At 43.8% G+C, this 23,369-nt stretch overlaps 1 protein-coding gene across 5 annotated transcripts in view; it reads left to right on the forward strand.

Annotated features, from left to right (window-relative positions):
- Nucleotides 1–23,369, forward strand: part of MICAL3 (microtubule associated monooxygenase, calponin and LIM domain containing 3) — a 239,392-nt gene that overhangs the window by 98,191 nt on the left and 117,832 nt on the right. For all 5 annotated transcript variants that reach the window (XM_084616994.1, XM_084616995.1, XM_084616999.1 and 2 more), the window contains exons 10-17: nucleotides 5,520–5,646; nucleotides 7,173–7,266; nucleotides 8,617–8,764; nucleotides 10,275–10,471; nucleotides 17,228–17,340; nucleotides 17,945–18,007; nucleotides 18,855–19,028; nucleotides 20,223–20,315. In XM_084616994.1, coding sequence (XP_084473120.1) covers nucleotides 5,520–5,646; nucleotides 7,173–7,266; nucleotides 8,617–8,764; nucleotides 10,275–10,471; nucleotides 17,228–17,340; nucleotides 17,945–18,007; nucleotides 18,855–19,028; nucleotides 20,223–20,315 — 1,009 coding nt within the window. The remainder of the gene's footprint in view (nucleotides 1–5,519; nucleotides 5,647–7,172; nucleotides 7,267–8,616; nucleotides 8,765–10,274; nucleotides 10,472–17,227; nucleotides 17,341–17,944; nucleotides 18,008–18,854; nucleotides 19,029–20,222; nucleotides 20,316–23,369) is intronic.

The raw sequence follows: 23,369 nt of genomic DNA on the forward strand, positions 1-23,369 counted from the left end.
ATATTTTTTCTGTTTTGGGGGGTTTTTTTTGTTTTGTTTTTCTTAATTTGGAGATAATGGTCTATATTTAATTCCATACTCGACCTGTACATTCACTGTCTTATTTTCACATTGAATCTATTGCTTGTGCATTTCTCTCTCTCTCTCTCTCTCATTTGTGTGTGTGTGTGTGTGTATGTTGTTCAAAGTGACATAACAGCATAGGAATTGCCTTTACAGATCAAACAAGAGGTCCATCCAGGGTGGAATAACTTAAATCACTGGATTTTCTTTAAAAAAATAAAATAAAATAAAAAATAACTAAACCCCTCTAAAACTCACTGATTTAAATCAAGCTCAGGCATTGTAACACTAATTTGAAAACTTGTGCAATTGCTTGGTTAGATTAAAATTTATAATGAACTAAATTATAAATGCTGGAGGTTTTAAATATCACTATAGCATTTTTAAAATTCCACTGTTGGTAGGGTATCTTATTTGAATTTTTAAAAAACTGCTATGTTGAGGTACATCACTTAAAGAGGTACATAACTTTATGCACGTGTTGTTAAAATTAATGATGTGAGTAAGTGCTTGTAGTATCAGAGGCCAAAATTTTATCTTTATTAAGAAAGAGTTAGTGTCATTAAAGTTTCTTCAAAGATTGCTTTGATTTTGACCGTGAAAAATTCCGTAGACTTTCAATCCAAAATTATTTTGAACTTCTTTTTTAATACACACAGGACTTTAGGGTCCTAATGTAGGAGTTCAGCTTGGTCAAACCATTTCAGCTTCCTTGACGGGTGGAAGTTTGGTATTTCAGATGGCGGTGTTGATTGTGCATATAGCTTATCAATTTTGTGCTTGAGTTTGTGCTGTTCTCACAGTAAGGATGTTAATGAGGCCCTGAACTTGTCTTCATCATAGATGAGTGTTTTAAAAATGAAATTTAGTAGAAAAACCTCTGTTAAATCTGAATTTCTACTAACAATTAATAGGAAATTAATTAGGAAACTAATTAAAGGAATAGGTGCAAAATGTCCACTTTAACAATTTGACTATAAAATGGAAAGAAATTCCCAAACTAGCAACATGTGTATTAACTCATGAATTTTGTCCCCTCTGGGTCCCTCTAATTTAGTGTTGTGTCTGACATTGGCAAGAACCAATTGAAAGAAATCCTGGATGATTATAGAACGGGTCGGCAGCTTTCAACACATGGCCCATCAGGGTAATCCGCTGGCGGGCTGCGAGACATTTTGTTTACGTTGACCATCTGCAGGCACTGCCCTCCCACCCCCTGCACAGCTCTCAGTGGCCGCGGTTCACCGTTCCCAACCAATGGGAACTGCAGGAAGCGACAGCCAGCACGTCCCTGCAGCCCGCACCACTTCCTGCAGTTCCCATTGGCTGGGAACAGCCAACTGCGGCCACTGGGAGCTGCTGGTGGCCGTGCCTGTGGACAGTCAATGTAAACAAAATGTCTGGTGGCCCGCCAGCTGATTACCCGATGGGCTGCGTGCCGAAGTTTGCTGACCCTTGTTATAGAATATCATCATATCCACAGGACAAGCTTCTTAGTAACCCCTGACAGTTAGAGGCTGGCTTATGCCATCTTTCACACAGGTTTATATTCTTAATATTTTTATCCTATCTGATATAATTGTAGAAGCTCTCATGATCCATATTAAATATTTAATACTTTTTTATTACAATTAACCTCTTGACATCAATACCACCTTGTGTCAGTGAGTTCCACAAGTTAATTATGCACTGAGGAAAAAATTTCATTTTCAGTTTTAATTTTGCCTGCTTTTATTTTATTCTGTCATCTTGTTCTTTCTTACAAGAGATTAAATAGGAGCATATGATTTAACTTGTCCATATTATTTATTATTTTGTATGCCTTTGTCAAGTCTCCTCTCTATCTATCATGTCCCAATCATTCCTAGCACTTATACAGAATTCTCTCCTTGCATTTAATAATTTTTTTTGTCTGTTTCTGGACTACTTCTATCTATTAAAAAGAAAAGGAGTACTTGTGGTACCTTAGAGACAAACAAATTTATTTGAGCATAAGCACAGCTCACTTCATTGGATGCATTCAATGGAAAATACAGTGGGGAGATTTATATACATAGACAACATGAAACAATGGGTGTTACCATACCGGTGGGGGTGGGGGAATAAACATGGGGAAATAGTTTTACTTTGTGTAATGACCCATCCACTCCCAGTGTCTATTCAAGCCTAAGTTAATTGTATCCAGTTTGCAAATTAATTCCAATTCAGCAGTCTCTCGTTGGAGTCTGTTTTTGAAGTTTTTTGTTGAAGAATTGCAACTTTTAGGTCTGTAATCGAGTGACCAAAGAGATCGAAGTGTTCTCCAACTGGTTTTTGAATGTTATAATTCTTGACGTCCGATTTGTGTCCATTTATTCTTTTACGTAGAGACTGTCTGGTTTGGCCAGTGTACATGGCAGAGGGGCATTGCTGGCATATGATGGCATATATCACATTGGTAGATGTGCAGGTGAATGAGCCTCTGATAGTGTGGCTGATGTGATTAGGCCCTATGATGGTGTCCCCTGAATAGATATGTGGACACAGTTGGCAACGTGCCTTGTTGCAAGGATAGGTTCCTGGGTTAGTGATTCTGTTGTGTGGTGTGTGGTTGCTGGTGAGTATTTGCTTCAGGTTGGGGGGCTGTTTCCCAAGATCTGTGAAAGTGATGGGTCGTCCTTCAGGATAGGTTGTAGATCCTTGATGATGCATCGGAGAGGTTTTAGTTGGGGGCTGAAGGTGACGGCTAGTGGCGTTCTGTTATTTTCTTTGTTGGACCTGTCCTGTAGTAGGTGACTTCTGGGTACACTTCTGGCTCTGTCAATCTGTTTCTTCACTTCAGCAGGTGGGTATTGTAGTTGTAAGAATGCTTGATAGAGATCTTGTAGGTGTTTGTCTCTGTCTGAGGGGTTGGAGCAAATGCGGTTGTATCGTAGAGCTTGGCTGTAGACAATGGATCGTGTGGTGTGGTCTGGATGAAAGCTGGAGGCATGTAGGTAGGCATAGCGGTCAGTAGGTTTCCAGTATAGGGTGGATCTCTTGTGTGGACGGGTCCAGGCTGAGGTTGATGGTGGGATGGAAGTTGTTGAAATCATGGTGGAATTCCTCAAGGGCTTCTTTTCCATGGGTCCAGATGATGAAGATGTCCTCAATGTAGCACAAGATGTCATCCACTTCCTGGACACTATCGTGCTAATAAGTGATGGTCACATAAACACCACCTATACTGGAAACCTACTGACCGCTATTCCTACCTGCATGCCTCCAGCTTTCATCCAGACCACACCACAGACAGAGACAAACACCGACAAGATCTCAAGCAAGCATTCTTACAACTACAATATCCACCTGCTGAAGTGAAGAAACACACTGACAGAGCCCGAAGAGTACCCAGAAGTCACCTACTACAGGACAGGCCCAACAAAGAAAATAACAGAACACCACTAGCCATCACCTTCAGCCCCCAACTAAAACCTCTCCAATGCATCATCAAGGATCTACAACCTCTCCTGAAGAACGACCCATCACTCTCACAGATCTTGGGAGATAGGCCAGTCCTTGCTTACAGACAGCCCCCCAACCTGAAGCAAATACTCACCAGTAACCACACACCACGCAACAGAACCACTAACCCAGGAACCTATCCTTGCAACAAAGCCCGTTGCCAACTGTGTCCACATATCTATTCAGGGGACACCATCATAGGGCCTAATCACATCAGCCACACTATCAGAGGTTCGTTCACCTGCGGATCTATCAATGTGATATATGCCATCATGTGCCAGCAATGCCCCTCTGCCGTGTACATTGGTCAAACTGGACAGTCTCTACGTAAAAGAATAAATGGACACAAATCAGATGTCAAGAATTATAACATTCAAAAAACAGATGGAGAACACTTCAATCTCTTTGGCCACTCGATTACAGACCTAAAAGTTTCAGAGTAACAGCCGTGTTAGTCTGTATTCGCAAAAAGAAAAGGAGTACTTGTGGCACCTTAGAGACTAACCAATTTATCTGAGCATGAGCTTTCGTGAGCTACAGCTCACTTCATCGGATGCATACCGTGGAAACTGCAGCAGACTTTATATATACACAGAGAATATGAAACAATAAAGAGTTGTCACTTTGGATGGGCTATCACCAGCAGGAGAGTGAATTTGTGTGGGGGGGTGGAGGGTGAGAAAACCTGGATTTGTGCTGGAAATGGCCCACCTGATGATCACTTTAGATAAGCTATTACCAGCAGGACAGTGGGGTGGGAGGAGGTATTGTTTCATATTCTCTGTGTATATATAAAGTCTGCTGCAGTTTCCACGGTATGCATCCGATGAAGTGAGCTGTAGCTCACGAAAGCTCATGCTCAAATAAATTGGTTAGTCTCTAAGGTGCCACAAGTACTCCTTTTCTTTAGACCTAAAAGTTGCAATTCTTCAACAAAAAAACTTCAAAAACAGACTCCAACGAGAGACTGCTGAATTGGAATTAATTTGCAAACGGGGTACAATTAACTTCTCCTGAAGTTGAAAAGAGACTGGGAGTGGATTGGTCATTATGCAAAGTAAAACTGTTTCCCCATGTTTATTCCCCCACCCCCCATTGTTCCTCAGACATTCTTGTCAACTGCTGGAAATGGCCCACCTTCATTATCACTACAAAAGGTTTTTCTCTCTTTTCCCCCCCCCGCCCCCCCTGCTGGTAATAGCTCACCTTAAGTGATCACTCTCGTTACAGTGTGTATGGTAACACCGATTGTTTCATGTTCTCTATGTATATAAATCTCCCCACTGTATTTTCCACTGAATGCATCCAATGAAGTGAGCTGTAGCTCACAAAAGCTTATGCTCAAATAAATTTGTTCGTCTCTAAGGTGCCACAAGTACTCCTTTTCTTTTTGCGAATACAGACTAACGCAGCTGCTACTCTGAAACCTGTCCTTTATTTCTATTGTCTCTTTTGAGATGGGGTGATCAGAACTGAAAACAGAATTCCAGGCGAAGGCATACTATTGATTTATATAATGGCAGTATATTTTCAGTATTGTCCGTCTCATTCTATTCTTCCCACCTTCCTGATTCCTGCTGAATTAAAATATAAACTGTTTAGATGCTTAAGTACTGAATTTTGTTTCATATCTGAAGGGGTAGGTTTGCGAATTTGAGTGTTCTAACCCTCAGAAAGAAAAGGAGTACTTGTGTCACCTTAGAGACGAACAAATTTGAGCATAAGCTTTCGTGAGCTACTTCAATGCATCCGATGAAGTGAGCTGTAGCTCACGAAAGCTTATGCTCAAATAAATTTGTTCGTCTCTAAGGTGCCACAAGTCCTCCTGTTCTTTTTGCGAATACAGACTAACATGGCTGCTACTCTGGAACCTAACCTCAGAGTTCATGAGGGCCTTGACTTTGAAGGTGGTGGTAGTGGTGATGTATCTCTTTCTCCTACTTGCTCTTATGACATTAGTATTTTTCCCTCAGGGAAAGCATTTACAGGCTGCTGCCTCAGACCACCCCTGAGAATGTGAGTAAAAACTTCAGCCAGTACAGCATCGATCCTGTCACCCGGTATCCCAATATCAACGTCAACTTCCTGCGGCCAAACCAGGTAACTGGCTGGCAATTCCTTCGACAGCATGGGATCTGTGTCCTCTTCGTGTAGCCATTGGTCTGTATTAGAGGTTCTCAACTGGGGGTGGGGAGGACAGCACAGCGAGCCATAAACAAATGCCAGGTTGCAATGCCACTCACTCACATTAGGCCCCCCACTGCTCTGTCATGATGGAAGGGTGGCTAGGCCAAACTTGAGCAAGTGGCATTGCCATGGCCGGAAGGGGGTAGTGTTTGGTGGGGAGAGGGCCTCACCTGTGCACAGATGCACACATCATGCTGTGGGGAGCTCCTCCGAACAGTGAGAGTGAGCAGGCCAGAGCAGGAAGCTGAGCCCAGGCCTGCATGACAAGAGCTGCTGACTAGGTTGGGTGTGTGGTGGGCTTGCTCTCCAACACCTTCCCCTCTCCCCCTCCACACTGAGCCAGGCCCTGCCCTGTGGGACAGGAGCCACCATTGCTTGCATCTCAGTGCCCTCTATGCTGCCTATGCTCATAGTGCCAGGCATCACCCTACCCTGCACTCCAGTGTCCTGTATGCTGTGTGCATGCATAGTGCTAGAGGGCACCCTACCCTTCCCCGCCCTCCAGTGCCAGGAACTGTTCCCTGCCTGCACTCCAGGTGAGTGCTGGATTGGCTTGCGCTCATAGTGCCAGGCAGCACCCTACCAGGCCCAGTCCCTGGGACACGAGCCACTGTCCAAGTTGAGTGAAGGGTGGGCACACTCTCAAACGTCTCTGGCTAGGTGGCAGAATCCTTCTCTCTATTTTAAAGGGGACCAGGGGGTGGGAGAGGACAGGGAATCCAAGTTTTTTAAAAAAAAAAAAAAAAAAAGGTTAAGGGGGGATTTGATTCAAAAAAGGTTGAGAACCCCATGCCTCTGAGTATTTAGGGAATTGACAGTGGCAAAAACCAGAAATATCCATCAGGCTTAAACCACTGTACTGTACCCATGTCCCTTTTGACTAGATATTGTAGAAGTCTCTAAACACTGTTCACAATCATGTCAGTTGTAGCTCTGAACTTCTCTGAATTTTGGCAGTTTCAGCCATGCTGACAATATATTTTTTGTATTTCCTTTATAATAATTTAGCCTCTATCTCAGTATAGGCACCAACATGCAGCCACTGGATGTATATTAAGAGCTGTTGCTTGGGGTTCTGTGGTTTTTGGGAATTGTCTACTGTGCGAAATGTGTAGGTGACCAGATAGCAAGTATGAAAAATTGGGACGGGGGTGGAGGGTACTAGGAGCCTATGTAAGAAAAATATCAGGACTGTCCCTATAAAATCGGGACATCTGGTCACCCTACGAACATGTCATAAAATAACTTTTTATATAATCATCCCCTTCTTGGCTTAAGGGGGCCATGTTCCTTGTGTGTGCATGTGGCTTGTTTTTAGAAAGGGAGTTTAGTGTGCCAGGGCAGTAGTTCTGGCCTGAGGAGACTTCTTCTGCCATATTGGCTTTTGATGAGAGAGACTATTCTTTTTGGCCATTTTTAACCCTTTTGCATTCTTACAGGTGCGCCACTTGTATGATACAGGAGACCTGAAAGACATTCACCTGGAAATAGAGAACTTGGTGAACTCCAGGACACCAAAGCTGACCCGGAATGGTGAGTCCCAGCTTTTCACTTTGTTGTGCTCTTCCAGAGCTGGGTCAGTGCATCAGATGTACAGAGAGGTCCCCTTCTGTTTCGAAAAGTGTCTCATTAATTTTTGGCTCAGAAGCTTTACTTTTCAAATGCAATTAAACTTTCAAACATAATTAAACTTAAACATGTTAGCTTTACCTCAATTTCCCTTATTACAGTGTACTTCCAGATTTCTAAACATTTGTTTCCAAAAGGATTTTTGGTCACCTCCTTGATCCTGTAGTGGAATCCTTATTTCAAGTGTGAAAAACCAGCCCTCTACTTGATTTGGCAGTGAAGCCAAAAACTCTTAAGTACAGATAAAAATAATAATGGAAAAGTAGAAAATGAAGGGGAAAAAGAAGTCTTTTTTTGTAGATTCCCATCCACACTCAAGCTTTCTCCTTTTTGAAATCTTATCTCTTAGTTTGACTAAATAAATCAATTACTTTACTTGAATTTTCCTCGTAATATAGCAGCTCTACTTGTCGTAAGGGAATCACTGCTATAGGGTCCCCTATCTTAGCATTATGGAGTCTAATTACTGAGCCAGTGCACGGCATGTATTCTAGGAATTAAATGCCTTACACTAAGAATTGGAATAGTTGTCTGGTCAAACCATAACCCAAGGTTTGATGAACCTTTCCCAGCCATATTACACCTTTGGATGTCTGAGTGGTGTTTTTGGTGTCTCTTGGAATACTGTTTCATTCAAGTCTGCCTGTTTTGTTACTGTACCTTCCTCCCACTGGTGTACAGTTGCGTAGAGTCTTCTGATTTGTTCTTTGGCCTGCAATGATGCCACCCTTGGCTATAATCTTGTCACATCTCATAGCTAAACAAGGTCAGGATGGTCAGTGATTTGATGGAAGACCTTCAAAGTAAATGCAACTGTTGCAGAAAGGTGTTGAGAGTTCTTCTATCTGAAACAATATACCAGGGGATTAGGGAGCACTGTGCTACAAGGAATGCTATCTTTTGGATCTGACTTAAATCAAGACCTTGACCACTTTTGGCCATTTAAAATTTCCTGGGATATTCACAAGAGCCAGGGTGATCTGTCCAAATTACAGCTTGGGTAATTACTTTTTAGCAAACTAAAATTCTCCCTCCAGTGTGAACTATGTATCACATTATTAGTCACTTCCTCCCCCCAAAAAACTGTTGTATAGTGTTCCTGATGCAGAAAACATGCTGTTTCACCCCAGAGGTGGCTGCATTTCAATGGGTGAGTGATCCCTATAAATATATACTACTTGAGATGTACTTGGAATTCTCATGAGTGAAAGATTAATACATTACAGTTGACTAAAAATGTTATGTTTGTTTCAGAGTCTGTAGCTCGTTCCAGTAAATTGCTTGGTTGGTGCCAAAGGCAGACTGATGGGTATGCTGGTGTGAATGTAACAGATCTCACAATGTCATGGAAGAGTGGCCTAGCCTTGTGTGCTATTATCCACAGATACCGTCCTGACTTGATGTAAGTGATTGATTGCTTGACTAGAACACAGTGACTGGAGAGACTGTTAGTCAGATTAGCAACCAATATATGAGGAGGGGTTTGCAAATTGTTTAGAGAATAGTGTTAAAATACAGTACAGTTGTGATATGTGGGGAAAAGGACTGAAGTCAATTAAACTAGATTCAGTAAAGTCTAGAGCAATTCATTTGTGGGGGAGAGGGTTATAATGGCTTGGTGAGTACCAGGCTACATGCACCATAATTTTATCTTCTATCTGTTCCAAGTTGTTAGTGACTAAAACTCATTACTGTCTATGTGCGATTAGTTAGAAATAGTTGATGGCTTCAGTTTAATTCATGGCAGACAAATGTCCACATCGCCTTTATAAATAGCCCCCTTGTTAGTAGCTTCTTCAGATGGCTTTTAAATTTTCAATCCGAGAGGAGGGGTCTCCTGGTCTGAATAGACACAGTGTAGGGAAGATTGCACTCCTGCTGCTTGTGCAGTAACCTGTTCTGTGAATAAGTAGGAGAAGCCATTCCAGCTAGTAGTGTGGAGAGCAATATAAAAAAGTGCACAAATCCTAGAATGGGAAAATATTGGCAAGGCAGAAGTTCCATAGTGAAGACTGTGGCCTAGTGGGTGGAGTGCTGGACTGTGATTCAGGAGACCTGGGTTCTGCTCTGCTCTGCTACTGGACTGCTGGATGGCTTGGGCAAGTCACTTCCCCTCCCTCTGCCTCAGTTTCCCCATCTGTAAATAGGGGATTATGATACGGGCCTCCTTTGTAAAGGGCTTGGAGATCTATTCATGAAAAGTGCTATATAAAAGGTAGGTGATATTATTATAATGAAAGTCTAAAATGATTTCAGGTTTGCCATGGGACATTATTAAAGATAAATACTGTAATGCAACATGCTGAAGGTGTATTTAAAAGAAATGTAAAGCAAGCAAAGTAACTATGTAAACATTCCATTCTGTGGGTCGCTGGTTAGAATTCTATACTCAGTCTGAGGCACCATGTTTAAAAAGCTTTACAAATTGGGCAGAAGTGGAAGTACAGCATTGACTATTGTAAAAGTGTAGGAAAATCGCACTGGAGAGGGAAAGATGTGAGATCTGTATATGGATCAATCAAGAGAAATGGTGATCTGAAGGACAACTTGATGTGCTTCCAAGTAACAGGGGAACGAGAGTCTGCCTCTTCAGAGAATACTGCAGCAAAGAGGGAAGTGAAGATGTAATAATAATAAAAGCAAAAAATCCTCTATGAAGAGAAGTTTAGGTCATCTTTAGAGATAATAAGGCAGGGCAGTGAATGGACAAAACAATGCATCTGTTTCACAGTTCATCATTAACAGGCAGAGTAACATAATCACTGTAACATGAAAAGTATGATGGCAGAATTATTGAAAGAAGGGGGGCACTCTGCAGTTTCAATGTTGCCGCTGGAGAGGACTGTCTCTGAAAATATTTTTAGAAGACTGCCCCTGCTTACCTCAATGCTTTTCTCTTCTCCCCCTTGTAGAGACTTTGATTCTCTGGATGAACGTAATGTGGAGAAGAATAACCAGCTGGCATTTGACATTGCTGAAAAGGAGTTTGGAATCTCTCCTATCATGACTGGAAAGGACATGGCATCTGTTGGGGAGCCAGACAAGTTGTCCATGGTGATGTACCTCACACAGTTCTATGAGATGTTCAAGGATTCCATTCCTTCCAGTGGTAAGGGACTTGGAACAAGTGTGTTAGATTTGGTGATGGTGGCAGTATTCATGTTCTTCTGTGCATCGTGTCCCTACCACGATGTCCACTTCCAGTGCGCATGTGCTTTCAATTGAAGACTTTTGGCAGCAGTGCTCATTTGGTCTAGACATGCACCCTAGCTACACTCATGCCTCACACCAAGAGTTGCAACAGACAAAGCATTCTCAGTTCTTTCTCAACCACTTTGGCCAGAGACGGAGTGTTCGTAATGCTCACGGTTATCTGCCTACTCATGACTAAGGCTGTGAGTCTGTCACGGAAGTCACTGATTCCATGACTTCTGCAGTGGCCGGTGGTGGCTCAGCAGCTGCCCGAGCCGGGCAGGCCCTGGGTCAGCAGCAGCAGTTTGGGTGTGTGGGAGAGGGCTCAGGCTGGGGTGGGGATCCCTAGCATGGCCCTGAAGCTTCTCCTAGGTGGAGGGACCTGGGAGCTCTGGTTCCCAGCCAATGGGAGCTGTGCAGCCAGCATTTGTGGAGGGAGCAGTGCACGGAGCTTCCTGGCCCCTCCGCCGTCTAGGAGCTGCAGCAACACGCGGAGGTGGGTAGGGAGTCTGCCAACCCCCCGCCCCTCCCCAGCACCAACGGGGGTCCCTGGCCGTGCACCACTGCCCCCTCCCCAGTACCCGTGGCGCCCCCACCCAAGTTTTAGTTAGGGGTGTATAGTAAATTTTTGTTTATTGCCCGTGTCCTGTCCGTGACCTTAATTAAAAATACCCGTGACTAAAACGTAGGCTTACTCGTGACTATTTAATCTTTTATTTTTCTAATTGTAGTTGTTGTTTTTCTAATTCTTTATTTATTTAGTTGGTATGGTTTTTTTTGGGGGGGGGGGGGAGAATTCCTTTTTCCTGTTTGGCTGAGGCTTTTGCCTCCTACCTCCACCCCCACCCTCTGTGTAGGGTAATCCCCCCCCCCGCTTCTCCGTTTTGAAGAAGACTGGTGTTTTTATCTACGTTTCCCAGGCTTCAAATGTCTCACTTGCCAGGAGTCCTTCCCAGTTAATGACAGCCATTCCTGCTGTACCCACTGCCTCAGGGCGCATGCCCTCAAAGTGCAAAATCTGTATGAGTTTTAAGGGCCACCCTGAGAGATAGGGAGATTAAACTTTGTTTCCTTATGATGAAGTACTCCTTTTGTCCAGCTTTGGATCCAGGCCCAGAGACCCCCACCTCGCACAGCAGCCTGTCCAAATAGCCATAGTGCCCCATCAGCCTCAGGGAGACTTGCAAGCAGCATGGAAAAGATTTCCACCAAGAGGAGTTCTAAGTCTACTCAGAAAGAATATACTTTTAAGAGATCCACTTTTAAGAGATGCTGTATCAAAGACTCTGCACCCCCCAAAGATTTCTGTGAAGGCTTCAAGCAGTCTCAGTACCAAGAGCTCTGAAAATCAGTCCTCAAGCTTGTCTAAATCACATGGTATCTACTGATCAGTACTGAAGCTTTTGGTACCATCGAAACATGAACAAGCTGTTAAAGATTCCAGGGAAACTGCACTAAAGAATTCATTACCTTCTGCAGCATTGACAGCATCTGATACCTCAACTGACGGTTCAGCATGTTGGTGCCTCATGCACCTTCCTTGGTACTGAAGGCCTCTGTGTCTGCAGCCCACCAGGTTCCCACACAACTGCACCCAGTACCACAGAAGTTCAGGTTTTCCAGGGATTTGTTTGTCTCCAATCAACTGGAGTCTCCTTTATTGAGCTTAGTCAGACCCCAAATACCACAACCTCTGCTGTCTCTGGTACTTTGCTATCACTGGTACTGCCTGATTCCCTGGTGCCCATGCTTACAGCGAGACAAATTTACAACTCTTTCATCTACTCCTCCATTTGATTATGCAGATAAGAGCTCTTCAGGCTCTTACATTTCTGTTCAGGACTCTCCTAATTACCTGCCTAGACCACCGTCTCATGAACCTGCTCCATCAAGGGATACATCAAGGCTGTAATGATCTCGGCCTGTCAGCACCCTCCTTGGTGTAATCAGGGGAATGCCAGCATCAGCACTGTCAGATTCTGTTCATTCCCCCACAGCAATCCCCACGCAGGAGGAGATATTTGAGGAGCAAGAAAGGAGAGCTAATGAGCAGGCTACCCCACAGACAAATATTTCCTCCTCCTCCCTGGATGAAGTTGTTGTTTTGCCCTCTCCATTTATGGTAGATGACTTCAAACAATTTCAGGATTTGATGAAGAGTGTGGCAGGCACTCTTCATATCCCATTGGAAGAAGTCCAAGAGACTCAGCATAAGTTGCTGGACATTCTTCACACAACATCTTCAGTACAGGTAGTTAGGACCTCGTTAGGAACTGCCAAGGCCAATTGGCAGATCCCCACCACAGCCAAGCTAAGAGGGCAGACACAAAGTAGTACATTACAGCTAGAGATTCAGAATTATTATTTTCCCATCCTGCCCCAACTCCCTAGTTATGGATACAGTAAATGTACACAACAGACAATACCATTCCAAGACTACACCACTTGATAAAGACCAAAAGCTCTTGGATCTTTTTGGTCAAAAGACACTTATTTGCCACCTTGCAATTCAGAATTGCTAATTACCAGGTGATTCTGGCACCATAATCATATTAACTGTTTAAAATTTAATTCTTTATTGAACACCTCCCACAAGAGCAGAAGGAACAATTTCAGGCCCTTATTGCAGAGGGACAGCTTCTTGCAAGGACAACTTTGCAAACTTCTGCTAATCCTTTTGACACAGCAGCCTGCTCTGTCTCCACAGTTGTAGTCATGCATTGAGCCCTGTGGGTACAGTCCATAGGTTTTCCGCACAAAGTCCAGAACACATAAAGGACCTACCCTTCGGTCTCAGATTATTCAGCGAATCCACTGCTGGCTCCCTATATTCGCTGAAGGACGCCAGGGCAATCCTTTGTTCGCTGGGAGTGTGTACTCCTACAAATAAGCAGAGATTTAGTCTCTCTCAAACTCAGAGATCCTGCCCAGCCCAGTTTCCCACCTACCATAGAGCATTGCAGCCACTTAAAAAGTAACTCAGAATGCAGAGAGGAAAGTTCTCCATCACTGCACCTGGATCAACACAGCAGACGTCATCTACAAAGTGTTTGTTTTGATGCCTCGGTCAAGAGCCACCTATGCCCCTATGATCTGTATCTGATGTTGTACCACCCTGCCCACTGCATCCTTGACCTTCAAGATACATACCTTCATGTCACAATGTGTCCCCCTCGCAAGAGATGCCTATGATTTGTCATATATCAGGACCATTATCAGTACAGAGGCCTTCACTCCTGTAGAGAGTTGACAGTTCTGTTGGTAGCTAGTTGCCATACAGCTTCACTAATGGGGAGTAATTGTCTTCCCGTACCTGGACAATTGGCTTTTAAAACGGCATTTCTACATGGAAATTCAAACAGTGACAAGGGGGCTATGTCTCTTTCACATACTCAGCCTTCAGCTCAATACTGCAAAGTTTTGTCTCCTACCTCTACAGCAGATGGAGTTTATAGAGGCCACTCTCAGTGCCTACCTGCCAGGAAGCAGATTTCTTAGTCTGATGCATTTAATTGCACAACTTCAAGTGGTCCCACAGGCTACCACCAGATCATGCCTGCAGCTCTTTGGGCACATGGCACCATGTACCTTCATCACGTTACACCCCCTTTTACAACCACACTGCTTCTAAGCCTGGCTCAGGACAGTTTTTATACCTGCAACAGAGATGGTCTGAACAAATTACTGTCTATTCCCAGTCGTGTACTAATCTCTCTCAACTAGTGGAAGAATCCAGACAGTGTGCTCAGAGGTTCCTTTCAACCATCCTCCTTCCACTGTCACGTAGACCTTTTTGCCATCACTGTCAACCAGAAACATGCAGAGTTCTGCTCTAATGGAGGTTTTGTTTGCTTGCCATTATCTGGAAGACAACTTTCTCCTCTCTCAGCCGAGAAGTCTTCTATATACCTTCATTCCAATGCTGCTAATTCTCAGAATTCTAAACAAGATCAGACAGGACATAGCCACGGTAATCTTGATCACACCTGTCTGGCCAGGACAGGTGGGGTTTCCTTACCTACTTTACCTCTCTTTCCAACTGACCATCAATCTACTGCTCACACCCTACCTTTTCACTCAGGATTTGAGGAACTTGAGTCCCTCACAACTTGAACATTCTCAGTGACTCAGGGACAGGTTCCTGGATGGCTCTCAGAGTTAGAACTCTCCTGTTCCAGAGTGGTTCAAGAAGTCCTATTGAACAGTAGAAAGGAATTCACCAGGAACACTTACCTTCAGAAATGGAGAAGATATTACCGTTGGTGTGTTTGCTGTCTGCTCTCTTGTGTTAACTCTACTATTTCAGAGGTTCTAGAATACCTTTTCACTCTGAAGCAAAGAGGTCTGTTTTTTTTTTTTTTTTGAGCTCCATCAATGTTCACCTGGCAGCTGTCACAGCATTGTATTCTCCTCTGGAAGGTTTCTCAGTACTTGCTGACACTTCAACTTCCAGATTCATCAGTGAGTTATTCAAACTCTTCCCAAATGTTTGAGAGCCCAGTCCAACTTGGGACTTGAATCTAGTTCTTAATTCACTGATGAAACCTCTCTTTGATCCACTACCTACTTGTACCCTTTTATACCTTTCCATGAAAACCACCTTTTTAGTGGCAATTACCTCTTCTAGAAGAGTTGGTGAATTAGGGGATTTAATGGTTGACCCTCTTCCACACACAACTGCTTTCTTTAGGGATAAGGTATCCTTCTAACCACACCTGCAGTTCTTATCCATAGTTGTCTTGGACCTTGATATCAATCGCACAATTCATCTGCTGGCTTTCTACCCAAAATCTCATCAGACTAGGGAAGATTTTGCCCCTCACCCCCTGGATGTTAGGAGAGTACTAGCATATTATTTGGACAGGACTAAATTTTTTGTTTCTCTGAGGCTATTTGTGTCTATTGTGGACAGAGTAAAGGAACACTACTGTCTACCCAGAGACTTTCTAAGTGGGTTGTGGATTGCATCCTCTCCTGCTCTGCAGCTTGTAGTGTGCTGTGCCCTCCTAGGGTCATAGCTCATTCTACCAACTCTCACTCCACATCTGTTGCCCTACTGAAAGAAGTTCCAGTAACGGAAATCTGCAAAGTTGCTACATAGGCTTCAATTCACGCTTTTTCAAGACACTGTGCCTTAGCATGTGTTCCAGAGACATGCACTACCTTCAGTTCTGCAAACAGTTCCAGACTGGATTCTGAAGATCCCACATCCTTCAGAGGGTAGTCGCCTCACGCAAAGCACCCATATGGACACTACTCAAAGAAGGAGGTTCATCAAGACGTGTCCCCGTGGGTGCTCCACTATCCGTCGTCCTTTCCCTCTGCTTTGGAGTCCTGTTTTCATGGGACTGAGTGGTAGAGAAGGAACTGAGAGTGGTTTGTCCATCACAGCCCTATATGTCCCTGGTATGGAGCATGAGGATAGCTAAGGCACATGCCTGGACCAAACAAGCACTGCTGCTAAAAATCTCCAGTCGAAGGTGCATGGGGCACATCCGCACTTTAAGTGGAGCATTCATAGAGACATGCATCTCAAAAATCCTCAGTTACTGCACAAAGTGAGTAACCTCTCCTAGTCTGCTTTCCTCCTACAAGAACTCATGCTAGTTACTCTGGGTATGTCTACACTGCAGCTGGGACTGTGCCTCCCAGCCTGGATAGACAAACTCATGCTGTCTCCACTTGAGCTAGCATGCTAAGAATAGCAATGCAGATGATGTGGCACAGGTGGTGGCTCGGGCTAGCCACCCAAGTCGAAGCCCACTCGACCCCCTGGCTCCAAGCTCAGATGGCTAACCTGAGCTATCGCCCATATCACAACCTCCGCTCTGTTCTTTATAGCGCGCTAGCATGAATGGATTCTGGCTACCTGGGCAACCAGCTGCAGTGTAGACGTACCCTTTTTGAGGCCACCATAAAAATTGCTGTCTTCCTTGGTGCTAACAGGCACCCTTCTAGCAGCATTAGGAACCAGTGCAAGGGTTTAATAAGCACAAACTAAGCTACCATCTCACCCATGAAAAGGCAGACAACAGGTCTGTGTGTAAAAAGCTTGCACGGGTGCTGCTTTTGTTGTGCCTGGTAGGTGGATGAACAGGGCTTCAGCCTCGGACTGTCAGTCCAGCATCTTTCACTGGTACTAAACTCACTTCATAATTATTAAACAACTTCCTTGCTCTCTTGCTCCTGCTGAGGGTTGCTCTGTCATTGCTAGTGTGAAGGTCCTAGCCAGCAGTCATTTAGTAGTTAATTTTAGAAGCTCTGACAGAGCTTTATATTTATTGTTACAATGCCTGGACTTTGTATATAACTCCAGGTTAGTGGAAAGAAGGCCTGAAAGGTCGTATTTTTGTTAACTAGAACGGAAAGATGCAGTCATGTAGCTTAAGTCTGAATTTGACCTACTTAAACTCTAAAACTATTTTGCGTACTTAGAAAACCTGGGAGGAAAAGTGCATTTGCCAAGTGGAAAAGGGCAAAACTATTCAGAAAAATATTGATTTTGAAGTTCCTAACAGCATTTTATATGGAGAGTGTTTAAAAAAAAAAAAAAAAAAAAACCCAGTTCATGCTAAAGAATGAATGAGTTCCTTCTTAATTGTTTCTTGGCTATTGTTAATAACTACACAGAAGTTTCTGTGCATTCACTGGTTCCACTTGTTTCCGTTCACAGAGACTCTGGATCTGAACGCAGAAGAGAAGGCTGCTCTAATTGCCAGTACCAAGTCTCCAATCTCTTTTCTTAGCAAACTAGGGCAGAGCATCTCCCGAAAACGAACTCCAAAGGTAGCCATACCCTACTATGTATACTTTAACCCTGAGAACACTAGAATTTGGCAGGCTGACAGCCAAATAAGCGCTAAGAAGCGTGCGTGCGAGAGAGAGAGTGAGTAAGTAAAGTGGTTCTAGACTTGCTGGCATTGTACATCTCATTGTACATGAGCCCTTTAATTGCAGCACTAAATTCAGAATGGGTGCTTTCATATAATGAAACGCTATATTCTTAACATTACAGTATTACTCAGGGACTTTGGGTTGGGGAGAAGGGTGAAAAATAGAAAGTATGATTATCCTAGTGATAGGATGAGGGTTATTCTGTTCAGTTGGCTTAGGTCCAAAGTATTTTTTGTACTGTGAAATACCTGCTGTTTCTCCTGTTGACTCATTGAAAAGCTCCAAGAATGATAAGCTGTATTTCAGATAAGAAGGTTTGGCTCCCTAAATGAGGACCAAAGACTACTGGGAACCACCTTTCCTACAAATGGAAAATGAGCATAGAGAATCCTCCTCCAGCAATAATTCAAACGCTTGTGTAATGCACTGATGGGATTCATTATGAGCCAAAGAGTTTAAAAAAAATCCACCCTATCTAGTTTTTCTCCCATTGCAGGATAAAAAGGAGAAGGAACTGGATGGTGCAGGAAAGAGGAGAAAGACCAGCCAGTCAGAGGACGTAAGTATTATAGTAGGGAAAATGCCTGGGGGAAAGAGCGTGTGATAGATTCCCTATTTCCATACCCAACTCCTTGTATTTTTAGGAGGTTCCTCTCTTCATGCTCTTTCCCTGGATGTTCCATCTTCTCCCCAGATATTCCACTCAAACAGAACCTTATGTGAGATTTTTTATTTTTTTAGGTTGAAATCAATTCCTGCTCAGAGCTTATACTTTGTGTCAAGTACTGAGCCAGCTACATCAGAGACTTACTAAATAAATAAGTTTGCAATGTGCTAATGTTGTCAGAAAATCCCTTTCATCCTGCTTTCTTGAAACACACACTAATCATTTTGGTTGGGGTGCTGAGGAGTAGCATTGTCAGATGCTAAGCTGGTATGGGGGTGTCAGCAATTCCACCCAGGTAAAAGGTAGAACTTGGATTTGCATGGGCATGAAGCTGGCTGCAGAGTCAGTGTATAAGGCACATGTACTATGTCACGCATGGAACACCTACAGTTAAGAGTGCGTGTGTCCAGATAGGAACTGCTGAGCTGAGGGCTGCCACCTGGGGTTCTCAGTGAGTGCTTGAAGCAGCTCATTGTCTTATGTTCACAGGCCCATGAGAGCTTCTCAACTGTGGGTCTCCTCAGTGGTACAGTGTAGCAATGAAATATGAAGCAAGAGGGTGCAGGTAGATGGAGAGGAATTTGGTGTGCAGAAGGGCTGACTAGAAGAAAGAACATGAGCTTGGAAGTGTGGGTTAATGGATTTGGGTTCTGCTCTGTTGAATTGCAGAAGCCTTCTTTAAAGGAAAAGACCCATTTGGAAAGTTTCTATTTAATCTTTAGTTTATACTGGTTATTAGGAGGAAGCCCCCCGAAGCTATAGGGAGGAGAGGCCCACACTTGTGAGCGCCCTGACAGAGAGGAGAATTGATGCTGCCATCGGGAACCAGAACAAGGTGAAGTCCATGGCAACCCAGCTGCTGGCCAAATTCGAGGAGAATGCACCAGTGCAGTCCACTGGCTTACGGAGACAGGTAGGAGGTGGTTTATACCTTTATATCCTTGGGCCTACTCCAACAAGCTCTCACCCAAATTTGGGTAGTAGAACCCTTTTGTTTTGAAGAAGATGAGGAATATCACAGAGGCTGGGACAGTAAAGTGATGCACTCTTTAAGACTGAACTCTGGTTTTGCACTTTCACCCAGAGTGCACTCTTGTAATTGAGAGTAAAGGCTAGATGGAAGAGGAAGACTCCAAGACATTTAGAGACAGATTTCTAAGGGTATTTAGGCACCTAAAAATGCAGACAGGCACCTAATGGGATTTTCATAGACACCCAAATGCCTGTCTCCCATTGATTTCAATGTGAGATAGTTGCTTTTGAAAATACAGTAGGTGCCTGTTGCATCTTTAAAGCCTAAGTATCTTCAAAAATCTGGCCTTCATGCTAACTTTAGTCCCAGTCTGGCCCTCACTTACATGGATTTAGTGTTTATGAATTGAAACAAGGAGAACACATCCTGTTGTGCTATTATTCTATCTCAGAGGTTGAGAAGAGTTTTCAGTAGGGAATGGTTTGTTGGATTCCCAATTCCAGAAAGACAGTACTGCTTTGTAATATAAAACCACCCCCATCTCCATATATACACCATTTTCCATGCTGCTTTCAACTAGAAGAGAACGAGACTGGAGGAACTGAGCTTTTTCCCAGTGAATTCTGTAACGATTGTTCCTTGTAATGTGTCCTGCAAGGCCATACAATGGAGATTCCCCATGGTCATTGCTCTTAAACCATGCCACCCAGTGCTTTTTGCTTGGGAAAACCTGGACCTGATCAACTGGGAGTTGCCATTACAGCCAGATCTCCTGTTTCATTCCCTGGGATACTTCCTGCTTGGACATAGGATAGAGCTGTTTAAGTGGTGGCCTTTACTTTGTTCTTCCCCAGTTAGATAATGTTTCCTTTGTCACAATATTGAACAGGAGAAACACTGAAAACCTGGGGGGAGATGCTACAAAAATCTTAATATATCCCATTTTTATTTTGCTTGATTTTTTCTTTAAATTTTACTTGATAATTAATTCTTCCCCACCCCCATTTTTTCTTCCAATTGTCTGTCTGTCTGATGTCCCCCCACTCCTTTGTTGCTTTCTTTGAGTGCCTTTCGATATTTTATTTTGTTCCTCTGGGATCCCATCCTGCTTTCCCTATGACATATGTGTAACAGCCTGTCCTGCCTTATCAGGAACGTGTTCACAACCAGCTATCCTGCAGACAGCGAGAGCAAGGCCGCCTTGCTCCCATGCCTCAGTGGAAACAGGTAAACCAATAAAATGAATGTGATGTAACATCCACACAAGATCTCACCTACCCAGTGCTTCCTTTCTTTACTGACCCTTCTTTGGCACCACGGTGCAAAGTTCTTTGTTCTAAAATACTGAAGAATAGTGAGTGAGGTTGAGATCTCTCTTTAGGAGTGGCTTAATGTTTTAAGATGTGTTGGTCATAATTTATCTCTTTGCTTCACCACCATCCATTTCAACTTATTTGCTCAAGCCTTCAATGGATATTTTAGCAGGAATTTTTCCTTCAAATGCAGCCTAATATGGACTTCCAAAGTAGAATACTGCCTACGTGAAATAGGAGCAGCGTCTCAAACATGTCTGAGTAGCCATTTGAAAAAAATATATATACCCAAGTGATTCTATCAGCAACTGGAGTTGAGTGAATCAAACCTATGCGACCACTGGAGTTCTTCCTTAGCAGCAGGGAGTAAAATTTGCTACCTGATGATTTCTCTTCTGAGTATCCAGACTTGCTATTCCTACAGTGCATTTGATCTGCTTTGTAGTTTCAGGAGACCTCAATCACTGTGGTGGAGTTCGTTGGTCTTCCCAGTGATATTGCATCCAGATCTGAAAAGAGTCTTAATTCTCAAACAGTGCATAGAAACTGTCATAAGCCAGTGTTCCTGGCCTCCCTTCCATCTCCAGAGCATGGCAGACTTCTGTCTTACTGAGAATTTGAAAAAACTTTGGACTTTCAGTCACAGGGTGGGTCAGAAGAGGAAGCCTGGATACTTGGAAAAGAAATATCACCAGATATCAAATTCTACCTCCTCTCTTATGTAGCCTGGCTCGCTATCCTTGTAGTGGGGGTTCTTACAGCAGTGAAATCCAAAGGATAGTCTTTTACAATTCCTTACTTGCAAACAGGCAGAGTTACTCATTGCACTGACGGTGGTTCCCCTGTTTTCCAGTAAAAGTAGCCTCATTGCCTCTGTGAGGATAGTCATAAAAGTGTGGTTTTGATAGCAGTGCTCAGAGAAAGGTATTTACCTGTCTGTTTCTAGTCACAATGTAATGAAAACGCACTTTTGAGACAGGAGGAAGAAGAGAACACCGGTTTGGCTCACTTCCTCCAAGTCTGTGGATTCATGGTGAACTCTATTAAAAAATAAGAACAAAAATAAAAGCTTACCCCCAACTCAGATAATCCAGCATTTTGGAATCATGTACCATGGTCAAAACCACGCTGCGCCAGGCTTCTCTTCAAAGAAGGAGAACCAAATAAAGGATATTATACACTATGGGAAAGTCTGCTAAGAGCCTCTACCGGCATGTCTACACTTACCTCCGGAGCGATTGATCCAGTGGGGGTTGATTTATCACGTATAGTGATGATGCGATAAATCAACCGCCAAGCACTCTCCTGTCAACTCCGGTACTCCACCAGAGCAAGAAGCATAGGTGGAGTTGTCGGTGGAGAGTCAGCAATTGACCCACCGCAGTGAAGTCACCGCGGTAAGTAGATCTAAGTACATCAACTTCAGCTACATTATTCATGTAGCTGAAGTTGCATAACTTAGATCGATTTTCTCCCCGCCACCTCCCCCAACCCCAATGTAGACCAAGCCTATCTTTCACAGTGTTAGTAAGCCTGGTCAGTGCTGGTATGTGGAGATCTCCTGACTCTGTGCTTGCTTCCATGATTCCTGCTATCCTTCCCTCAAAAGGTCACGTTCACCTCCACTGAAAAAAGAGCTCTCCCTTTTTAAGGCCTCTTTTCTAGTTCTGTGGTCAACCGAGAGCAGTTTCAGACCCACAGTGAGGTAACTGGACAGGATCATCATTAGTATGGATTCCAGCCTTTGGGAATCTTTCACATAACCTGGTACAGGAGAGTGAGTCTCAGAAAGAAGTGAAGAAGAACATAAACTGGGTACAGCTCCATGCCATTAGATTAGCCTTGTTGTGTTACACAACCAAATAAAGCTGGGTCCGAATTGCGCCGTTTGCCTTTCTCAAGAGAGGAAGGTGAAGATTTGTGTTTTAGCACTTGAATGAGATTTTGAGTCCCTACAACCCTAAGGCACTTTCCCTGTCTTCTGAATTTTAACCACCAAGACACTGGATTTTACCCTTTATACAGGGAAGGATAAGTGAGGTCTGGTCATACTGAGAGATTCAGATAAGAGTGGCTTATCCTTACCCTGTTTTTTTTGTGGCTGAGCAGGGGGGGCCACACTGCCTTTGCACCAGACAGGCGGGGATTCTGAGTGAGGCAAGTGAGAAAACCTTAGTGAGAGTGAGTCTGCACTAGGGAATTAAAAAAAACAAACCAAATAAAAACCATTCTTACCATTTGTGCAGCTGAACTGGTGTTGGTGCCAATGGTAGCCCAGGGGTAAGCTGTAATGTAGTGCAAGTCTTTGGCTGGACCTGTTTTTGCCGTTGACTATTAAAACAGTTTTTCAATAGATTGAAGTAACGTAGTAGTAGTCAGAGTGTGATCAACAAAACTAACTAGTGTAAACACTGCTCCTAAGGCCCCTCCTGGATTAGGTGCTCAACTTTTGCTGGCCTTTTCTTGGATAGTCTTCATAGTGTCCTGGTGGGAAGATTCAGCTTTTGTGTTGGATTTTGTTGTGTTTTCCATGCCAGGTAACTGAGGTGGAGAGGGACAACAGGAACTTGGCAAAATCTTCAGAGCATAGCTGGGTCAAAGAGCATATCTCTGCAGTGTCTACTCCAGAAGTTGGGGACAGAGGGAATGGCTGGTCTGGGGAAGCAAAGTGACCCAGTTGCCTGTTTGAGTGCCAATAACCCGGGGACTGCTTTTGCAGGAGAGTTCTCTCTGGGGTGACTTGGGAGATCAAAGAGTAGCTGTTGGCACTCTGCAGTCAGCTGCTGTGGTGGCTGAGGCATTGGTCATCAGGAGGCCAGCTGGATCCCTCCATGATGTTCAGTAGCCATCTTGCAGGCGTTTCTGTTGTGGGAGGCTGTCTCTGAAACAGCACTTGGACCTGCTGCTGAGATATCCTGCTGCTGGTAGAGAGGAACGGCAAGAGCAGGTAGCTGACAGATGGTCACAC

Source organism: Lepidochelys olivacea, assembly GCF_965140295.1.
Source record: "Lepidochelys olivacea isolate rLepOli2 genome assembly, chromosome: 1".
Taxonomy (NCBI): domain Eukaryota; kingdom Metazoa; phylum Chordata; order Testudines; family Cheloniidae; genus Lepidochelys; species Lepidochelys olivacea.